Source organism: Balaenoptera ricei, chromosome 10 (assembly GCF_028023285.1).
Source record: "Balaenoptera ricei isolate mBalRic1 chromosome 10, mBalRic1.hap2, whole genome shotgun sequence".
NCBI lineage: Eukaryota > Metazoa > Chordata > Mammalia > Artiodactyla > Balaenopteridae > Balaenoptera > Balaenoptera ricei.
The window spans coordinates 6,185,773-6,205,839 of record NC_082648.1 but is presented as its reverse complement, the minus strand read 5'-3'; the positions used below and the strand labels follow the sequence as shown (position 1 = coordinate 6,205,839).

The 20,067-nt window shown below is 61.0% G+C and overlaps 2 protein-coding genes across 4 annotated transcripts; one reads left to right on the top strand and one right to left on the bottom strand.

Moving 5' to 3' along the window:
• Positions 1 to 296: 296 nt before the first annotated feature.
• On the top strand, positions 297 to 12,699 carry IFFO1 (intermediate filament family orphan 1). Of its 3 annotated transcripts, XM_059935181.1 has the most exons (10): positions 297 to 1,093; positions 4,753 to 4,813; positions 4,913 to 5,008; positions 5,619 to 5,759; positions 6,064 to 6,072; positions 7,240 to 7,421; positions 7,523 to 7,643; positions 7,903 to 7,998; positions 10,813 to 10,943; positions 11,600 to 12,699. In XM_059935181.1, exons 1-10 carry the CDS (start codon positions 321 to 323, stop codon positions 11,709 to 11,711), a joined length of 1,722 nt encoding a protein of 573 aa, XP_059791164.1. In that variant the 5' UTR covers positions 297 to 320; the 3' UTR covers positions 11,712 to 12,699. The 3 variants fall into 3 exon arrangements, with proteins under 3 accessions (XP_059791164.1, XP_059791163.1, XP_059791162.1); XM_059935180.1 differs by lacking the exon at positions 6,064 to 6,072 and having other exon boundaries at positions 7,264 to 7,421; positions 7,906 to 7,998; XM_059935179.1 differs by lacking the exon at positions 6,064 to 6,072 and having other exon boundaries at positions 7,264 to 7,421.
• Positions 12,700 to 13,471: 772 nt separating this feature from the next.
• GAPDH (glyceraldehyde-3-phosphate dehydrogenase) lies at positions 13,472 to 17,914 on the bottom strand. Its single transcript, XM_059935177.1, has 12 exons — positions 17,765 to 17,914; positions 17,465 to 17,505; positions 15,521 to 15,620; positions 15,333 to 15,439; positions 15,124 to 15,214; positions 14,882 to 14,997; positions 14,711 to 14,792; positions 14,370 to 14,521; positions 14,208 to 14,286; positions 14,042 to 14,125; positions 13,863 to 13,960; positions 13,472 to 13,758 (listed from the first exon to the last, which is right to left on the bottom strand). Exons 1-12 carry the CDS (start codon positions 17,885 to 17,887, stop codon positions 13,689 to 13,691), a joined length of 1,143 nt encoding a protein of 380 aa, XP_059791160.1. The 5' UTR covers positions 17,888 to 17,914; the 3' UTR covers positions 13,472 to 13,688.
• Between the last annotated feature and the right edge of the window lie 2,153 nt (positions 17,915 to 20,067).

Below are 20,067 nucleotides of genomic sequence, written 5' to 3'. Positions count from 1 at the left end.
TTTCGTGCCACCAGAACCATGGAGTACTGGAGGATCTGGGTTTTATGTCCTGCCACTCTGGCTGGATTCTGGGCATGGGCCGGGGTCCGGTCGGCTCAGGGCTCAGCCTCAGACCCGGAAAGGTCGGTCCAGGTGCCAGCCTCCGAATGAGCCTTTCATTGGCCTCCTCCCTGGCCTCCTCCGCCCCTCTGACCTCTGCCCCTTCCGCCGAGCCGTCTGATTGGCTGCCCCTCGTCCCCCTGGCGCCTCATTGGCTCTCCTCCCTCGCCCTCCAGCCCTGCTCCTGCACCGGTCTCCATCTCCCAGCAGAAGGCGCAGCCATGAATCCGTTATTCGGCCCCAACCTCTTCCTCCTCCAGCAGGAGCAGCAAGGCCTGGCCGGGCCGCTGGGGGACCCCGTGGTAAGCGACCACTTGGCCGCCGGCGGGGACGTGCCCCCGGCGCCGCTCGCCCGGGCCGGCCCGGCTCCCTACTCGCCGCCCGGGCCGGGCCCGGCGCCCCCCGCCGCCATGGCGCTCCGCAACGACCTGGGCTCCAACATCAACGTGCTCAAGACCCTGAACCTCCGCTTCCGCTGCTTCCTGGCCAAGGTGCACGAGTTGGAGCGCCGCAACCGGCTGCTGGAGAAGCAGCTGCAGCAGGCGCTGGAGGAGGGTAAGCAGGGCCGGCGGGGCCTGGCTCGCCGAGACCAGGCCGTGCAGACCGGCTTCGTCAGCCCCGTCAGACCCCTGGGGCTGCCCCTGGGCGCCCGGCCGGCTGCCGTCTGCACCCCGTCGGCGCGGGTGCTGGGCTCGCCCGCGCGCTCGCCGGCAGGCCCCCTCGCGCCCTCCGCGGCCTGCCACCCGGCTCCCTCCACCTCCGCCTCCTCCGCCTACTCCTCGTCGGCCCGCTTCATGCCGGGCACCATCTGGTCCTTCTCTCACGCCCGCCGGCTCGGGCCGGGACTGGAGCCCACTTTGGTGCAAGGGCCTGGCCTGTCGTGGGTGCACCCCGACGGGGTGGGCGTCCAGATCGACACCATCACCCCAGAGATCCGCGCTCTCTACAACGTGCTGGCTAAAGTGAAGCGCGAGCGGGACGAGTACAAGCGGAGGTAGGGATCAGGAAGGTGGGGACGGGGCTCAGCTCACGCCACACTGGGGCCGGGGCTAGGTGTTCGTACAGGAGCCGAGAGCAGCTGGGGCCCAAGAATCAGGGAGGAGTCAGTATGAGTAAAAGTTCCTGCTGTGTAAGGAGGAGCTTGGAAGTCCACAGACGGAATTGGATACCCGGAGACTAGAATCCCTGGAGAATGCAGAAGTCAAGACTCGTGACAGGAAGGAGGCGTCTGGGAGCCGAATACTGCGGGGAAGCCTTGTTTTTCATCTAGGCTGCAGTGTTTGTAGGACTGTGTTAACCGTGGGGTTTTGCGACGTGTAAAAGGGACATGGGTCTGAGAGGTCACATCCGGGCTACTGCCTAATCCCCCAGGCTCAGCCCTCGGAGCGACTTTGTGATATAAGCTCCACATACTGATCAAAAGTTAGAGGCAAAGGATGTAGTTTTAATTTGCGAGTCGAAGGGAAATGAGAAGGGGGGTGGAGGGGGGCTGCACCTTGCAGGTGACGATCCTGCCTCTGCCCAGGGTTTCCCAAAACGGCGTCCGAGGGCGCAGCACGGCTGCTCTGGTTCCATCCAAACCAAAATGCTGTGGGGACCTTAGGGCATTTCTGGGAATAGGTCAGAAAAGGAGGGAGGGGGGAAAGAAGGAGTAAAGAGAATTCCCTAAGGAAAGGGGGAGGGACTGTAGTTGGCCCAGGGCTAGCGGAAGCTGGGGGATCTGAAAGTGCAGAGCTGAAGGCGGAGGAAGTGTGAAGAGGGCAGCAAGGACCCGAGTAGGAGCAGGTTGGGAACATGGGCACACCACACCTTTGACACAAGGCAGCTGGGGCAGGCCGGGTCACTCTGAAGATGAAGAGTGGGTTTTCTGCAGGGAGCCCTGCGGGGTAGCACAAGGCTCCGGGGAGGGGATGCGACGCAGGAGTGCTGGCTGCATCCAAGTGGATCCCCTAGAGGGTTGGTATCCATGCTGTTAGGACAGAAGCGTGAGCACAGCCAGCACTTGGTACACTCTGTGCCTGGGATGCCATGGTTGGAGACGAAGGAGATGACAGGCCAGAAAGAGGCTTTGCCTTCAGGTTTAACCTCTTAATGAGCTACTCTGACCCCTTGTGGGCAGGCCTGGGAATTACCCTTGCAGCCCAGTGGAGCAGAGATTTGTGTCTGGTGGGGATTGGCTGAATGTTCAGGCAAATGACTGCTGGGTCGGGTTGGGGGTCGGGGGGGGCGAACTTCAGGGATCTGTAACCCGCCTGAGTCTAGCAGATCACAGATCAGCAGGCTTGCTGAGGTGGGTCCTGTCCTCGTGCTGGCTGGCTTCCTTCCTCACTTGTAGTCCGTGATTGAACTGTCTTTGGGAGTCTCAGTTATCCTAAAGCCATCATTCAGATGTCACCCAGAAACTTCCTGCCCCAGCCACTGCAGGAGTTAATTAACGCCGTCAGCAGTGGAACATGGACAGTTCTGGAATACATCCGTAACCACAGGAACAACTGCTCTTGTCGGGGTGTCTTGTTTCTAACTGGAAGAGTGTTTGTCCTTGGTCCAGCTGTCCAGGGCAGCAAAGGGTTATTCCTCGGGGACTGATGAGCTCATATCTCTGCAGCACGCTGCTGTGCAGAGGGCCTCACAGCCAGACGTGGGTGGTACGTGATCCTGGCAGTTACTCATTCTTCCACCCCAGATCCCCTGCCCTTGTTCTCCTCTCTTTATAGCAAAGCTAACTCCTGTCTGTGGCCTGGAAGACGTGGGCATAGTATGAGCACTAAACTGGGAAGGAGCTGAGGCCTCCTGGTTCTGGGTTCAGCTCCCCTGCCTTGTGTGACCTTGGGTGGATCTCTTTTTCCTGGTCTCAGTTTTTCCGACATAGGAGTGGCCCCTGCTTCCTCACTTCCCTCAGGGAGGCCGTTTATTTGGAAGAAAGATGTTTGCTCGATGTAGAATACATGGAACTTGCTCAAGTTCTACCCATGTTTAAAGAACCTTGCGAGGGAGACCAGATTTAAATGGAGGTCAAAACAAACCCATTTGTGGGAATGTCTGGCTGGAGTACAAATAGAACTCTACTGAGCTTCCAGATGGTTTATTTTCAGATTTTTTTTTTTGTTTACCCTGTGAGATTTTATTAATCTTAATCCATACCTAACTTCCTTAAGTTTCTACCTGAAACAGTTGAGTTCACCGTCCTACCTTTCCTGATGTGCCTTCTCCAGGGCTATTGTCCCCTTGTCTGTCTTGCTTGCTTCCTCCAGGGATGCATGGACCCCAGGGGCATCAGGGTACTGCATCCCGTGCCCTCACGTTGTAGATGAAGATACCAAGGCCCAGAAAGATAAAGGTCTTCTTTAAGAAAATACATAACCTGACACTGCTGGGGCACTTCGCTGGCCCCAACTGTCTGAATGAGAATGCCAGAGCGAGGGGAGGAGGATGTGAGGGCCGGCTGGGCGGGGAGCCAGGAAGGCGGGAGCGGAGCTGGGCTGCCTTCTCCCCGCCCAGCCGCCGGGAGGGGCAGCCACGGTGATGTCGAGGAGTTATTATTAGGAAGACTGCAGTGCAGATTGGAGCGGGAGAGCTAGGAGAGATGGGCCTGGAGGAGGAGCCCAGGGAAGAGAGCTCAGAGGCACCTGGGAACAGAGATGGAGGGGAGGGGAGGGGAAGACCAAGTCCTGGGCCTGCAGAGTGTGTTCTCCGTGCTGCTTCCTAACCACCTTTCTGGTGCTGAGGTTTCTCTCTTGGTGCAGTTCCCCTCCTTTCTCAGCCTGGAGGAAGCCTTTCCAGGATGGGGGAGAAGTGCTGGGCTATGTCAGTGGGGTCTGAGGAGTCCTGCTGTTCCAGCCAACCTTGCGGGGCCCTGAAATCAATCCTAAGCAGGGGTGTTGCCCCCGCCGCCGCCCTCCTGCCTCTGTGAGGAGGAGGAGGAGGGCGCACTGGCCCGCTCCCAGCCTTGGTCAGGAGTGTCTTCTAGCCTACTCATGGTCGTAGGCTCTGCATGCTGGGGCCCAGGAGGTCCTGCCCCTAGTTGTCACCCACCACAGTCACGAGGCACTTTTCCACGCGCGTTTCCCTCTCCCTCTGGGCGTGGGTGCTTAGTGATCCCAGGCTCCTGCCCGCACCCTGGCCCCTCTCTGCGGCTCACCCGGGGCCTCTGGGTGGGCAGTTTCTGGAGCTTGTGGGGATGGACTTCAAGCATGTCCTACCAGGCTCTTGACCAACTTCGCTGATGCCATATGTGTCCTGCAGCTGCTTTTACAGGATTAATGGTACCACAGGAGGCAGGGCAGCGGGCTAGACGAGCTCTGTTCGGGTGCAGGCAGCAGGCGGGAGCCCGGATCTGAGGACCGGAGGTGGGAGACCGGGCCGGGTGGTGTGGGCAGAAGGAGGGGGACGAGGCAGGCCAGACAGCTGGTCGGGCTGGGCCCTGCGAGGGACCAGAGCAGCCGCAGTTGCTCTTAAATGGTGCGAGGCCAGAGGTTCCGGGAAGGCAGCTGGTGAGCTGGGAGCTGGCGGGGAGCCTGGAGCCACACGTTTCTGCCCGGCTCCTCCCCTCTGGGGAAGCAGACCCAGGGCCGGGGCCTGAGCCAGACCGGCAGGGGGCGGGGAGCGGAGGCGGGAGGACCCCGCACCCAGGCGCTGGCCCTTCGCTGTCTGCAGGTGGGAAGAGGAGTACGTGGTGAGGCTGCAGCTGCAGGAGCGCGTGAACGAGCTCCAGGAGGTGAGGGCCGCCCTGCCCCGCCTCGTCCCACTTTCCCCCGCCCGCCGCCCGCAGGCAGTGCCGCTCACGCCAGGTTTGCCGGCTTTCTCCCGACCGTAGGAGGCCCAGGAGGCTGACGCCTGCCAGGAGGAGCTGGCCCTGAAGGTGGAGCAGTTGAAGGCCGAGCTGGTGGTCTTCAAGGGGCTCATGAGCAACGTGAGTGTGGCCACGCCACCCCTCATCCCTACCCGCCGGGGCGAGGCTGCCTGAGGCCAGGGCGCCGGCCTTCTTAGTTGCACCCACTTCACTGACCCTCCCCCCAGTGTATGTGCTTCCATTTTTTTTCCCCTTGCCCACCCCCTAACTCAGGAGAAGAAGAGAGAACAAAAGTCCCCGTGGCCTCCATCGTTACTCAGGGTGGTTTGCTCACAGTGTGGCCCCGGGTGAAGTCCTGACCCTCTCTGCCTTCATATCTGGGTCTGTGGAATGGGATAGTAGAGCACATACTTTGCAGGCTGGTTCGAAGGTTGTGATGTACTGAGTTAGGATGGCAGCGCTAGTTCAGCGTCAGCTGATGTTACCATTGCGGTACTTTCTCTACTCTCATAGCTCCTGGTAGTCAGTCAGTCTCTCCTGGAGCCTGAGTTCCAGGAGGGAGCCCCCTGCGGGTCCCAGCCACTGGGCCACGCCCTTCGGGGGCCCCGTCTGGCCAGGGAGCCAGCTGTCCTGGGCAGAGTGCTGGAGGGGCACCCAGTGTCTGGGAGGATGAGGGGACGTTGCCAGGCCCTGAGGACCCCCCTCACCGCTCCCCGTGCTCCCCGCACAGAACCTGTCTGACCTGGACACGAAGATCCAGGAGAAGGCCATGAAGGTGGACATGGACATCTGCCGCCGCATCGACATCACCGCCAAGCTCTGTGACTTGGCCCAGCAGCGCAACTGCGAGGACGTGATCAAGATGTTCCAGGTGAGGGCGAGGGGCGCCTGGGCCCGGCCCCCACCCCGTCCCACTGCCCGGTGTCCGCGCCCGCGCCCGAGCTCTGTAGGGGGGGGCGCGGGGCCGCGAGAGCCGGTCCTCCGCGAGCGGGGCCCGGCCCCTTCTCGGAGACCTTAGCGCAGCAGCCGGGCCCTGGCGGGACGAGGCTGGGGGGCGAGGGACAGCCTCTGGAGAGGAGTTTGGAGCCGTCTCTAACGCCGTCTCTCCCCTCCCCTCTCTCTCCCGTCCGCCTCCTCGCCTCTCTGCCTTTCATCTTCTCTTGCTTCCTCCACAGAAGAAGCTGGTTAGTTTTGCTCTCACGCAAGCTTCTTGCGTCCCCGGCCCATTTCTCAGCTCCCCAGGCCTCCTGACCCGCAGGGCTCTCAGCGCAGACCCCTCCCCTCCATCCTCCTGCTCTTCTCCTTTCTTTCTCTCCCCACCCCTCTCTCCCCTCCCCTTTCTCCCTCTCCCCCTTCTATCCCTCTCCCCGCTTCTCTCTCCCTCTCCTCCCTTCTCTCTCTCTCTCCCTCCCCTTCTCTCTCCCTCTCCCCCTTCTATCCCTCTCCCCTCTTCTATCCCTCTCCCCCTTCTCTTTCCCTCTCCCCCCTTCTCTCTCTCTCCCTCCCCTTCTCTCTCCCTCTCCCCCTTCTATTCCTCTCCCCCCTTCTCTCTCCCTCTCCCCCCTTCTCTCTCCCCCCTTATCTCTCTCTTCCCCCTTCTCTCTCCCTCTCCCCCCTTCTCTTCCTCTCCCCCCTTCTCTCCTCCCCTTCTCTCCCTCTTCCCCCCTTCTCTCTCCCTCTGCCCCCTTCTCTCTCCCTCCTTCTCTCGCTTTCCCTCTCTTCTCTCTCCCTCTGACCCCTTCTCTCCCTCTCCCCCCTTCTCTCCCTCTCCCCCCTTCTCTCACTCTGACCCCTTCTCTCCCCCTCCCCTTCTCTCCCTCTCCCCCTCTTCTCTCTCTCTCCCCCCACTTCTCTCTCCCCCCCCAACCCGTTCTCTCTCTCCCTCTCCTTCTTCTGTCTCCCTCCCTCTCTCATTGTTTTGCCTCCATTTCTCTCTCTCCCTTTGCCCTCTGGCTTCCAGATCTGGATGTGTGACTCAGGTTCTGCTTTGTCAACTCCGTGTCTCCCTCCTCCTTGCAGCCTGAAAGTTCCTTCTCAGTTCAGTCATTTCACTAGAAGACTTTTTAGAAAAGAAATCCTCTGGGCCATTATGCGCATCTTACTGTGGTCGAGGCCAGCCATTTCCCCCTTATCTTACTGCTCTGTTTTCTCTGTTTCTTGTCTGTCTTCCTCCTAGTCTGCAGCCCCGTCCCCATCTGTGTCTGTCTGCCTGTCTCGGTGACGCTGGTGTTTCTGTTCCGTCTTGTAACTGTGTCTTCTCTCTGTCTGCCCGCCCTTCCCGCTGGTCCGTGCTTCCCTCCCCTGCCGGCGCCCACGCCCTTCTCCTCATGCACCCGGCCTCGTCTCTGTAGTCTCTGCACTTGTCTCCCATTAAGGTCCCGTCCATGGGGGGGCGGAAGCGGGAGCGCAAGGCTGCCGTCGAGGAGGACAGCCCCCTGTCGGAGAGCGACGGGCCCTGCCCCCCCGACGGGGATGCGGAGGAGAGCGCGGCCCTCAGCATCAACGAGGAGATGCAGCGCATGCTCAACCAGCTGTGAGTCCCGCAGGCCCCTCGCCGCCCCTCCCCCGAGGCCGGAGCCCCGCCCAGCAGCCCCTCCCCGCCGCCGCCTTGACGCCCGGGCTCCCTGTCTCTAGGAGGGAGTATGATTTTGAGGACGACTGTGACAGCCTGACTTGGGAGGAGACTGAGGAGACCCTGCTGCTCTGGGAGGATTTCTCGGGCTATGCCCTGGCTGCTGCAGAGGCCCCGGGAGAGGTAACCGCCCTCCCAGCCGCAGGGCCCCGGCTCCTCCTCTCCGGGCGCCAGGCCCGTCTCCTCCCGGCCCGCCGTCCACTCCGTGCTCTGTCTTCCCTTTGTGGCCACCATCCGTCACCTGCTTCTCCCTGGTCCTTTGTCCTCGTCCCCTCTCTCTCCGGCTTCCTTTAACCTGACTCGCTCTCTCCCTCGCCTTGCCTTGTGGTGCCCCATCCCACCCCTCCCATCTGGCCTCCCCCTGCTTCCCTTTCCACTCCAGCAGCCGGAAGACAGTTTGGAGAAGGTGATTAAAGATACTGAGTCCCTGTTCAAAACCCGGGAGAAAGAATATCAGGAAACCATTGACCAGATAGAGGTAAGGCCGGGCGCTGAAGATGAGGGCCCCAGGTTCCCGGTGGGTCGCAGGTGCAATGGCCTCACCCCTGCGGGACCCCAGACACCAGGGCCTCCCCACTTCTTCCTGGCGGGGGCGGAGTGATTTCCCCACTGTAGCACCTCTGGTGGGTCCTTAAGACCTCAGGCTGGGGAGGGCGGCCGACAGATGTGGGTTCAAACCTCAGCACTGTCACTTACTTCCACTCTAACTTTTAACAGGCCTCTTCTCTCTGAGCCTGCTTCTTTATTTGTAAAGTGGGATTCTTACTAATACCTCCCTCAGGGTTGTTTGAAGGTCAAGTGAAAGAAGGCCCAGGCAGAGCGCGGGGCGGCGTCTGTCTCGTAGTCAGCACGGCATGTAGTCGTTGCTTTATTATCTTTGCTGTTATTACGGTTAGTGCTGTAGCGGAGTCCACTCAGGTGGACTTGAACTTTGCTGCTGCCTCGGCTCAACCTTTGAGCCAGTGGGGAAATCTCCATTCTTATTCCCTAGCCTTGAGGAACCTTCTAGAGATGCGAGTGGAACTGGTGCTTCAACTTAAACTCTAGGCCTCTAGGGACGGCGGGAAGGATTTGTGGCACCTGGGAGGAGGGCCTGTGGGACGAGGCTTGCGTGTGATTCTCGTGAGCCCTCCTGCCCGAGCAAGCGTGAGAGGGTCCTTTCCACGCCCTCTGACTTGGGGATGAGGCTGGGGGCCTTCTGGAACTCTCAGCCTCTCTCCAAGCCCACTGCCCTCACAGCGGCAGTGGAAGTTGAAGAATTCTTTTCCTACATCCTCATTCCCCGAAAGCGCATTAGCTGGCCCTGCTCCTTTAAGCAAAACCTGCTTCCTTTTTTTTTTTTTTTTTGCCCAGGCAGACAGACGCTCACTTTTAAAGGCACTGCTGGGGACTTCCCTGGCAGTCAGTGGTTAAGACTCCACACTTCCACTGCAGGGGGCGCGGGTTCGCGACCCAGTTCGATCCCCACTTCGGGGAACTAAGATCCCGCATGCCATGTGGCCAAAAAAAAGAAAAGGCACAGCCAGCTGTGCGCCACTAGTTGAGGAGCTGGGTGGGGAACTGCGCTCCGCTCTCCTGTTTACGCCCATCCCGCCTTCCGTCTCCTCCCTACGCCTAGAACGGCCTTGCGGGAGGTGTCAGGAGGGCGGACACGGTGGTGGTGCTCCTGGACATCCAAATGGGACACCTGAGGTCCCTTTAACTCAGTGACCTTTGATCTCTCAGGGGCCCTGAGGTGGAGGCAAGGACCATTTCCATCATTGGATGGTGAGACCAAGGCCCAGGTGGAGGGTGGGCGGGAAGTCTTTCCCCCCACCCCTTCCCCTCTCCATCTGCTCCCAGCCTCACCCCTCCGCCCTGCCCCGCCCGCCGCCAGCGCGCGCAGGGTTTTCAGTGTGGCTTTTGGGGTCGTCTCCTTCCTGCAGCCCTGCTCTGAATGTGTAGAGACTGGCGGCCGTCCTAGCCTCGTATTCTGCTGGAATGTGTTTGGTTCATTCCCTTGTTCCCTGCCCCGCTGAGTGATGGGCTCCAGAACCCACCCCTCCTCTTTAATTCCGGCTCTCCTGAGGTGTAGGGATTGGGGTATAGGTGGCAGCCAGTCTGGACAAGAGCTGGCGGCACCGTATTTCCCTCCTGGACTGAACAGTCAGCGCGTCCTGCCCCTGGACGTGCTCTTGCTGCGGGGGCCCCGACGGGGATCCCAGCTCTGGAACCGAGGCCGTCGTTTGAGCCGTGCTCACTAGGGCTTCTGATCCACCCAGGCTACCCTCTCTTTGTCAGGCTCTGTGACTGTTTTCTTTTCTCTCCGAGTTCCCATCCTCTCTGCCCAGTTCAGACCATTCACGGGTGGTTTCCCGCCCTTTCTCTTTGCTCTCAGGCAGTCAAGCAAATCACCTCCGGGCAGTTTTACTCTGCCTCCCCTTGTGGCCCCTGTTCCTTGTGCCCAGAACAAAGAGAGGCAGCACATTGTCTGTGGCCCGGATCTTCCACCGCCTCTGCGCCTGGCTCTCAGCTCTACCTCGAGCCTGTGGCGCAGAGGCGGGGTCTGGGAGGGAGACTGCGTTCCCTCGACTCCGGGCCACACATCATGTCACGCATGACGTGTCTTGAGTCGGGCTACATCTCAGAGCCCGTCGGACATTCAGCGAGGCAGGCAGTCCTTCCGTTCATCTCTGAAAAGGGCTTACAAGTGAGAAAAGCAGTGAGAGGAAATAGGTGGTAAGAGAGCAGAGCGTCTTTCAACAGGGCCCAGCCGGCCTCTGGCCTCAGGGCCATGAGTCTTGTAGACGCTGCTCGAAGTTAACTAATGACTCTGCCGTCGAGGTGCGGGGCGTGCACGCAGGGATGAGTAGGCCCCGTGGCCAGCCCTGCCGGGAGCTCCCAGCTTGCAGAGGGGCACAGGCTGGGGGGACAGCGCTGTGTGGGGAGTGAGGACCAGAGCAGGCCCCGGGGGGGCCCCGGGAAGGGCAAGGCCATCCCCACGTGCCGCCCGAGCACTCAGGAGCATCCCTTCCTCACGGCTCTCGTCGGGAGTCTATTCCGAGAGCGCAGGCCCAGAGCAGATCCCTTAGTGAAAGCCTCCGTGGGAGAGACTCCCGGGGAAACTGGAAGGAATGATGGCGTATCAGGCACTTTCTGCCTTGCGCTGGTTTAGTTTAAAATCTGAGTCCTTCACTTCCACTCCGGCTGCCTGTGCCCCCGCCCGGGGTGCCCTTGGCAGGTTAGCCTCCCGGGGGCGGGGGACAGGGAGGGGCCCTGCTGACCCGACGGCCCTGCCCTGCCCCCGCCACAGCTGGAGCTGGCCACGGCCAAGAACGACATGAACCGGCACCTGCACGAGTACATGGAGATGTGCAGCATGAAGCGGGGCCTGGACGTGCAGATGGAGACCTGCCGCCGGCTCATCACCCAGTCCGGGGACCGGTAAGGGCCCCCCGGCACAGGTGGGGAGAGGACGGTACCCGGCGCCCCTCACTGGAGAGCCCTGAGACCCTCCGGCAGTGACTCAGGCCTGTCTTGCCATGGGGCTGCCCGTTGGAGGTCGCCTGGTCTGCTCTCCCCAGCCCGGCAGCTCCCTCCCCCTCGGCAGTTGGACTATACGGGCGTCCATCCGTGGTTGGACTGCCGAAACCTCCCGATGCCGCTGACTCTGGCGGTTCCCCTGGTTAGAAAGGCAGCTAAAAACTGACAAGGAGCACAAGGGGCAGATTTTTATCTAAAGTCAGGGCCACAATTTGTGCCTTTGACCTTGCGTAAGTTTTTAAAAATTGCAAAACTACTTCATAGACGTGAAGCTGGGGCCACAGAGCCAGTGCCCTCCGGCTCCGGCGGCGTCTTGTACTGTGACCTCAGATACTTCTGAACTCAGCCTCTCCGAGTCCCCAAGTTAAAGTGGGGACCGTTTGTTACCCCCCTCCCCCCCCCCCTTGCCCTGCGTCCGCCCTGCCCTTGCCCTGTGGTCCTTCTGCCCTGCCTGAGATGCTGCTCACCTGCCAGGGGCTCAGGCCAGGGGAGGTGGGTGTGCTGGCCTTGTCAGGATGCCTCCCCGCCCCGAGGTTACAACTGACGCTCTTTTCTAGAAAGTCTCCTGCTTTCACTGCGGCCCCGCTTAGCGACCTGCCGCCCCCGCCGCCACCAAGCGAGGCTGAGGACTCCGATCGCGACGTCTCATCTGACGGCGCCATGAGATAGGGGCCTCCTGCAGCTCGGCCCGCTGGGACTGACCGAGGCAGAGGGCTGGGTGGTTCACAGAAGGGAACGCCGTTTGTCCTGCAGCACCGAGCCTGGCCCCGGGGACGGGGCGCGCCTCCCCAGCCTCCTCCCTTGGTCCTCGGCCTCTCTAGGGGTCTGGGGTGTCTGGAGCGAGGCTTGGCCTGCCCTTCCCGGGCGACTCCCTGCACAGCCGGCTCTCCTGCCTTCATGCGTGGGTGAATGCTACTTTCCCATCTTTAAAATGCTGCCAGAGCACTCGTGGCCCCTCACCCTCTCCACTGAGTAAGGAACGTGATTGTCCTTCCTTCCGTCCCTGTGGCCTCGAGCCAGCTGGCTGTCTTGATTCTGTACTGGTGCTAACTGGCCCGGGCACTGGTATGAGGGGGCTTAGGCTGGACGTTCTGTGGCTTGTGCACCAGAGAGGGCTTCCCTCCGCGTCACAAGCGGAGGGAGCGGGCCTGGGCAGGGCGCTCTGTCCTCCCTGTTGTCCGAGCGCTCACGGCCGGCTGCCCGTCGACAGCAGTGGTGTGGCTGTGAGCCTTCCCTGGCGGAAGTGCCGCGCGTTACAGGGGCCTTAGTGCGTCCGGTCCGGTCCGGCGGCTGCTGGGTCTGGCTGGGTGCAGTATCAGCATCGTGGAGGGAGACAGAAGCTCCTGCTTGTTTCCCAGTCACACCCGGGTGACAGAAAGGTGAAGCTGTGTGTGTGTGTGCACACGAGCGTGTATGTGGGTGCACGTGCGCTCAGGGTCTCAGTTTCTTCAAGCATCAGCTGCAGGTGTGCCTCCTCCGTGTCTGTCACATGCTGAGACCAACCAGCTGAGCGAGAAGATGTCCTGGACTCGGAAAAGCTTGGCGAACTGGGGCTACGAGACCGAGGGTCCCTCAGCATCGCTGCCTGAGGCAGGCTGGGCTGAGCTGATGTTTGTGTGGAATCTAATAATAATGAAACTGGCGACTATTTATTGAACACGCTTGTGTCACTGTTTCCAGCACTTTCTGGTGGTTCTGGTGGTGGTTATACAGTCCTCTGCGCGGAGTGCACTAGTTGTCACTTGAAAAACATGCAGGTGCAAGGCAGGTGTGGAGGTTGTAAGTAACCTGCCCAAAGTAATGGTGCCTCGAGTGGCAGAGCCAGGGCCTCGGCCCTGGTTGGCGGCACCAGCTCTGTGCTTCTACCGCTTAACCCACGTGCATCCACGGGTGACAGATGACATGGGAGCAAAGCCATCCCCACCCTTCCCATGGACCAGCCTACTGTAACCCCTCCAGCGACACTAGGGCACCCACACAGCTGCACTGCTGGTGGTCACTGGGGCACTGAGACTTGCAGCCGCCAGGCAGAGCTGGGGCCTGCACCCGGTAGGCTGGCCGTGCTCCATGCTGCTGCAGAGGTCAGCTAACTGGCCAGAGGCCAGGCGGACTCTGCCCTGACTTCCTGTGCCAGTGTCACCCTCCAGGGAGCTGCAGACAGAATGGCATCTGGATACGCGGAGCCAGGCCATTCCTGGGCTCGGCCACAGCCATCTGGAGCACAGCGAGTCCCCGTGGCACCCAAAGACCTCAGAGAGGAACCAAGGTGAGCTGAGGACAGGTGGCTCTTCAGGGGAGCAGTGTCCGCTCCCAGACCGGGGCGGGGCTCCTGGCTGGTTGGGTGCTGTCAGCAAGATGTAGTTCTCCTTGGCCCCAGCCCAGCTCCCCTCCCCTTTATCCTAGACCCTGGAGCAAGACAGAACAGTAGCCTGGGTACAGTGTACTTTATTGATGGTACATGACACGGTAGGGCTCCCTAAGCCCCTCCTCCTCCCCCTTCCTCATGGGGTTCTGGGATGGAAACCGTGTGGAGCTCGGGAGATTCTCAAGTGTGTTGGAGGACAGAGTTGGGGCAAGGACTCCCCAGCAGTGGAGGACCTCTCTCTTCCTCTCGTGCTCCTGCTGGGGCTGGTGGTCCAGGGACTCTTACTCCTTGGAGGCCATGTGGACCATGAGGTCCACAACCCTGTGGCTGTAGCCAAATTCATTGTCGTACCTGGAAGGAGAGGGAGTTAAGGGTTGTTTTCCCGAGCCGGCCACCAGGGGGCAGCAGACTCAGTCCCACTCTGACGCACCACCTCCCACACCCGCGCCACACACCAGGAAATGAGCTTGACAAAGTGGTCGTTGAGGGCGATGCCAGCCCCAGCATCGAAGGTAGAAGAGTGGGTGTCACTGTTGAAGTCACAGGAGACAACCTAGGGAGGGAGAGCCAAGCACAGAACCCAGTCTTGCTCACCGGGGCCACGTGGACACCAAGTTCCCTGACCCATCAGTACCTGGTCCTCAGTGTAGCCCAGGATGCCCTTGAGGGGGCCGTCCGCCGCCTGCTTCACCACCTTCTTGATGTCCTCGTATTTGGCCTGAGGAGGTAAAGACAGGCGGTTATTCAAGCTCCAGTCTTGCAAGCCCCAGCCCACCAAAGCTGCTCCAGGCCAAACTTACAGGTTTCTCCAGGCGGCAGGTCAGATCCACGACGGACACGTTGGGGGTGGGGACGCGGAAAGCCATGCCAGTGAGCTTCCTGTAGACACAAGTAAGCAGAGTCAGCACCAGGCATCCCGGGTCCCCGGGTCCCCAGGGCAGAAAAGCAGCAACGAGTCTCACCCGTTCAGCTCAGGGATGACCTTGCCCACAGCCTTGGCAGCGCCAGTAGAAGCGGGGATGATGTTCTGGGCAGCCCCTCGGCCGTCACGCCACAGCTTCCCGGAGGGGCCATCCACGGTCTTCTGGGTGGCAGTGATGGCATGGACCGTCGTCTGGAAACAGGAGGGGGCGTGAAGGCCCTGCCTAGTGCTCACCACGCCACCCCCCTCCCTCCTCCCAGGGGAAGAACTAAGTGACCTGAGCAGATCCCTTGGAACCCCAGGGCCATGCTCTGGGAGGGAGAAGGGTCCCACCCTGGGTGTGGACTGAATGTGCTCTGGCAAGCCCCCCATCACTCATACCATGAGTCCCTCCAGGATGCCGAAGTGGTCATGGATGACCTTGGCCAGGGGGGCCAAGCAGTTGGTGGTGCAGGAGGCATTGCTGGAAAGAGGGAGGCAGGTCAAGGGCACGTCCATCATGTACCACGCTGGACGATCTGCCCACTTCTCCACGCCCTCTGCCGCGCTCACCTGACGATCTTGAGGTGGTTGTCATACTTCTCGTGGTTCACGCCCATGACAAACATGGGGGCATCGGCAGAGGGGGCAGAGATGATGACCCTCTTGGCTCCACCCTTCAAGTGAGCCTGCAGCAGAGGAGTACTTACAAACCCAGGCTCCCCCTTCCGGGCCTAGGTCCGCCCCACCCCATCTTCCCGTCACACCGAAGCCCAGGGTCAGTTCCCCTCCTCTTCCACCTCCCTGCTGCTCACCCCGGCCTTCTCCATGGTGGTGAAGACGCCAGTGGACTCCACCACATACTCAGCACCAGCATCACCCCATTTGATGTTGGCGGGATCTCGCCTACAAGGGAAGACAGGACAAAGCTCAGGGACATGGGCTGCCACGGACCCAAGGAGGTCACCCCACTCCAGTACCTCCTCCAAGGCAAATTTCTTCCTGTTCCGTCTCCCACACTTACTCCTGGAAGATGGTGATGGCCTTTCCATTGATGACAAGCTTCCCGTTCTCAGCCTTGACTGTGCCATGGAACTTGCCATGGGTGGAATCATACTGGAACATGTAGACCTGGGGGGACCAGGGAGGGCATCAAGGGGCTGCCGCCTCAGCCAGGCTCTGCTCCCTGCCACCAGCACGGGTGGCACTCACCATGTAGTGAAGGTCAATGAAGGGGTCATTGATGGCGACAATGTCCACTTTGCCGGAGTTAAAAGCAGCCCTGGTGACCAGGCGCCCAATACGGCCAAATCTGAGGGGGACAACAGGTGAGAAGGCATGAGAAGGGAGGAGAGAGTCCTCTTGGGTATGTAAGCAGCCCCAGGCCCACTCACCCTCTTTCAGAGGGAAGAGGATGACACTTTGCTACCACCAGAAAAGTCCCAGGAGAGCTCACTTTATCTTCCTAAGCAACTCTGCCAGGCCAGCCTGGCTTCCCAGCGCGGCCACAAAGTGAAGGCTCACATCCTGCCCAAGAGGTGACTGGGCTCAAAGACTTGCCCACCCGCTAGTCATCTGATATCCGTTGAGGAGTGACAGGGTGGTGCGCTGCTGCTGCCACCTACAGTCTGGGCACGTGGCAGGCACATGGCATTCATCACACCCACTAACTGTAAATGCTTGTTCCTGTCTGGCCCAGCTTCGGGCTACACTCTCTAGAGAGCAAAGAGTTGTACACTCAGCATCACCAAGCTCAAAGGGCAAGAGCAAAGGTCAGAAGTGAACTGGCCAGGGGAAACCCACCCCCTTCCCCAAGTCCCTCCTACAAAAGGGAAAGAGACAGGGAAAACGAATGGTTTCTCAACCCCTAATCCCAGCATTCTGATTTGCCTAGTACCTGTCCTTCCTAGCTCTTTTCCAAAAATCAGCAGTGGGAGCAACAGATGTTTGGGTGTGGGGAGGGCAGGGGGAGGAGGTGGAAAAGAGCGGAAGCCCAGGACCCCAGCTGCAGAAAAGGTCAGGCAGCTATATTTAACCCCAGCTTAGGGTGGAGTGCGGATCTGGTTTCTGGAAGACGGGATGGGGAGAAGGGCAGGACGCCCGAGGCTCACGGACACCTAATCCTCCTGGTGACCTTTACAGCCTGGCCCTTAGGGTTGGGTCAGCTCTAGGCATGGATGGAAGAAATGAGCTTCGAGGAGAGCCGCTGTGAAGACAGGGGCTGCAGCTCCGGGAGCCATTTTGTGGTGGAAAATTTCTAAGTACCCATGACTCAGCTCTCCCAGCATGGCACCAAGCCACGGCTACCACACCTCTCCGGAAAAAGGAAAGGAAAAAAAACCCCAAAACAACACAAGACCACCCCCATAAACCCACGTTTTTGATTCATCAGAGAACCATCTAGGAAAAGCATCCTATCATCTCTAGGGGGAAATTTGGCTGGCGGTTTATAAGGGATGGTCTAGGGTTAGTATGGTCAGAGTTGAGGTCTAGTTGAACAAGAAAGGGAAAGCCTAGCCTCACCTGGCTTAAGGGATAAAGGCGACTCCACCCCCACGAGACAGGGGTAGGAGGGTTAGTCATAGGCAAGGAAGGAGGCAGGCTGAAGGGCTAAGGAAGGTTTCCTAACGGCAGTTCATTCATTTCCTTCCTAGTTACAACATGGCGGCTGGTTACCGCAGATGACCGCCCCCCCGGCCCCCCCAGCTGGTTCTGCGCGCAGCTGTGCCTCCTGCATCCCGGGGCTGCGGCCGGCCGGCGGCACGGGCTGGAGGTGGGGGACGGGCTCCTCCCCAGCACGTGACCGCGAAGGGCGCGAAATGAAAGAGCGAGCCCCAGCTGGGGGATTAGAGGATGGGTCCAGAGCAAGAATCGGAGACTCCTGTGTATCTGCCGCAGGCGGAGTGGAAGGCTCCGCAGAGGCGGAGTTAACAGGAGGCGCAACAGCCGGGGATGGGGGGCACGAGGCCTTGCGAGGCCCTCCTCCAAGTCTGAGCACCGACCTTGAGTTCTCCTTGGGGGGGGGGGGGGGGGTACGACCACCCCCATCCAGGTCCCGCACGCGCTGGCAGAGACCCAGTAGGGCAAGACCTACAGACGCAATTCGGTGGGGACCGCAGGACTTACTGCCGCACCCCGCCCCACCCCGTAACTCACCCGTTCACTCCGACCTTCACCATCTTGTTTCCGGGACGCAGCTGCGGGCAGAGGGAGGTGAGCATTAGAACGCGGGGCGAAGCGGCTGGAGTCCTGCGCTGCCCTCCCCGCCCCTCCCCCAGGCCTCCATCCCGGACCTGCGCTTCCGCACGTCCTTCCTCCCGCCCCCGCAATGCGGGGCCCCGCCGGGCGCGACCCGGACCCCGGCCTCCTCAGCCGCACCCCCGGCCCGCGCACAGCCCCTTGTCCCTTTCGGGACCGTCCCCGAGCCCTTTGTGGATCCTCTCCGCCAGGCTTTACCTGGCACTGCACACAAGACACAGCTGTCTGTCGAACGGGGAGGAGCAGAGAACGCAGGGGCAGGCTGCAGCCGGGATTTATATGGAAGGTGAGGGGCGGGGGCGTGGTGACGCGGGTCCGCATCGCCCAGTCCCAGCCCCGGGGTGCGGAGGCCTGAGCTACGTGCGCCCGTAAAGTCGCGAGTAGTCGGCCCTCCGCTTTTTTTGGACCAGCCTGGTTCTTCAAATGTGCACGCACCTCGCGTGTGGGCTGAGGACGGAGAGGGGGAGGGGACCGAGACTGGCCCAGAGGAGGAGGGGACCGGTGATGGTGCTTGGCGGGGATTGGGGGCGGGAGGTTACTGCGGGATTCTGTGGACTCGGGGCCGGGGGCCCTTGTGAGAACTGAGGGATGCTGCACGGATGTAACGGGAGGACCTGGGGAGCCGGTTAGATAGGGAATTGGACCCAGAGCCAGGGACAGCTCGCAGCTGCAGGGTCCCCCTTCCTCCTCCTCCCCGCCCCCGCTCCCCTGCTTTCAAAGGCTGAGAGGCGGGAAGGCTGAGGAACTTCTCGAGGCTCTTCGGTAGTGACACAGGAATAGCAGAGGAAAAGGCTCGGGAGGGGCCTCCTGCAGGGCCCTGCCCAGCCCCCCTTCCCCCCTCCCTCCGTCCCCCCCCGACCCCGGCTTCGGGCCTCTCCGGGCGGGGGGCCGGGGCTGGGTCCTGGGCTGTGAGGGCCTGGAGAGGAAGGAGGCTCCGGGGGAGGGGTCTGCACTGAAGGTCACGACGTCCTGCGGCGCAGGCAGCCTGGAGACCTGAGAATCGGGGCAGACAAACCAGGCCCTGTGCGCACCCCCTGCTCTCCCCTAGGCCCGGGCTGGGGCGTCGGGGCGGGAGAGCATCACTGCTGGGGGCTGGCCCGGTAGAGGGCCGGAGGCCTCCCACAAAGTCGCTCCTGGGAAACCTGAGGGCTGTGCCGCCCGGGCTGGGAGACAATGCCTCTTTCACCCTGTCCAGCCCGTCCAGCCCTGGGCCGAGAGCAGGACGTGAGGGCGGAAGTCCCTCCCCATCCTGGGACGTGCAGGCCGGCCCTGCAGCCAGGGCTTCCCCTTCACTGGCTGCGTCCAGGGGATGTTGGGGGCAGGGTGAGGAGTCCAGAAGAGGGAAGATATTGGGAGGTCTTGGGCACATGGTGGGAACAGGCCCCCAGCCCCTTCGCACACGTGATGTGGAGGAAGGAATCCATTCCTCTCCAAGACCAGTCAGTCAGAAGCCTGCACTGTGCTGGGTTTGTAAGCTGAGGATGGAGGAAGGGCTGGTTCTGGGGACTTGAAGGGTTGAGGGTTTAGAGGGGGTGGGGTGGAATGGACATTGCCCATCAGCAGGTGCTGGGGGACAGAATTGGGGCCTCTTTGCTGGCCCAGCGTAACCTGAGACCAGCCCCCTTTTCCAGCTGAAAAGCCTGTGGCTAAGTTTAGCCCGCATGGTGATAACCTTTGCTTAAAAGGCAGAGAGCACTGCCCTGCACCCCGACTCCAGCCTGTCCCTTGCCTTTCTGGGATTGCCCTCCCTCCTTGGGGCCCCAGATCCAAGGCTGGCTGTGGCTGGCAGCCATCTGCATGGTCCACGGCCAGACTTCTGCAGGAGCAGGAAGAGCAGGGCCACAGGGCAGCTAATGGTGAGGGGAGGTGGGAAGCGCCTCACTGAGGAGTCTGCTGGGTAAGTGGAGGGGGGACGCGGCCTCCTCCTCAGGCTCCACCAGGACGGCAGCGCTTTCCCTGACAAGGGCCTTAGGAGCCCCTCCACCCTCCTGTGCTACCCGAAGCATGTCCGCCTTTGCCGCATGCTTGTCATTTCTCCTTACTGTCCTTTGCGGAAAAGAGGGAGCTCAGTGCTCCGGGAGCGCGGCTGATGCAGCGTGCTGTTGCCATGACAGCACAGACACCAGTGCAGCCACGACAGCAGCCTCACTGCCTCCAGTTCAGGTGACTCCGCAGAGAGGAACTGGGGAGTAGGAGTGGGTGGACGGGGCCTGCATCTGAGGGGCTGACTTGCTGCAGACCCTGTAACGTGGTGAGGAATCCCTGGGAGCCAGTCCCCAGAGACAGTGTCTAGAGCTGAAGGGGAATCATGACCTGATCTCCCATCAGCCTGGCCCGGTCAGTCACCTATCTTTAGAGATGGGGTCAGGGGCACGAGTCAGGGTGAGGGCAGGACAGAAGCCAGCCCTTGGTGGAGAGGAGGGTTTCTCAACTTCAGCTTCACTGACATTTTGGGCCGGAGCATTCTCTGTGGTGGGATCTGTCCTGTGCATTGTAGGATA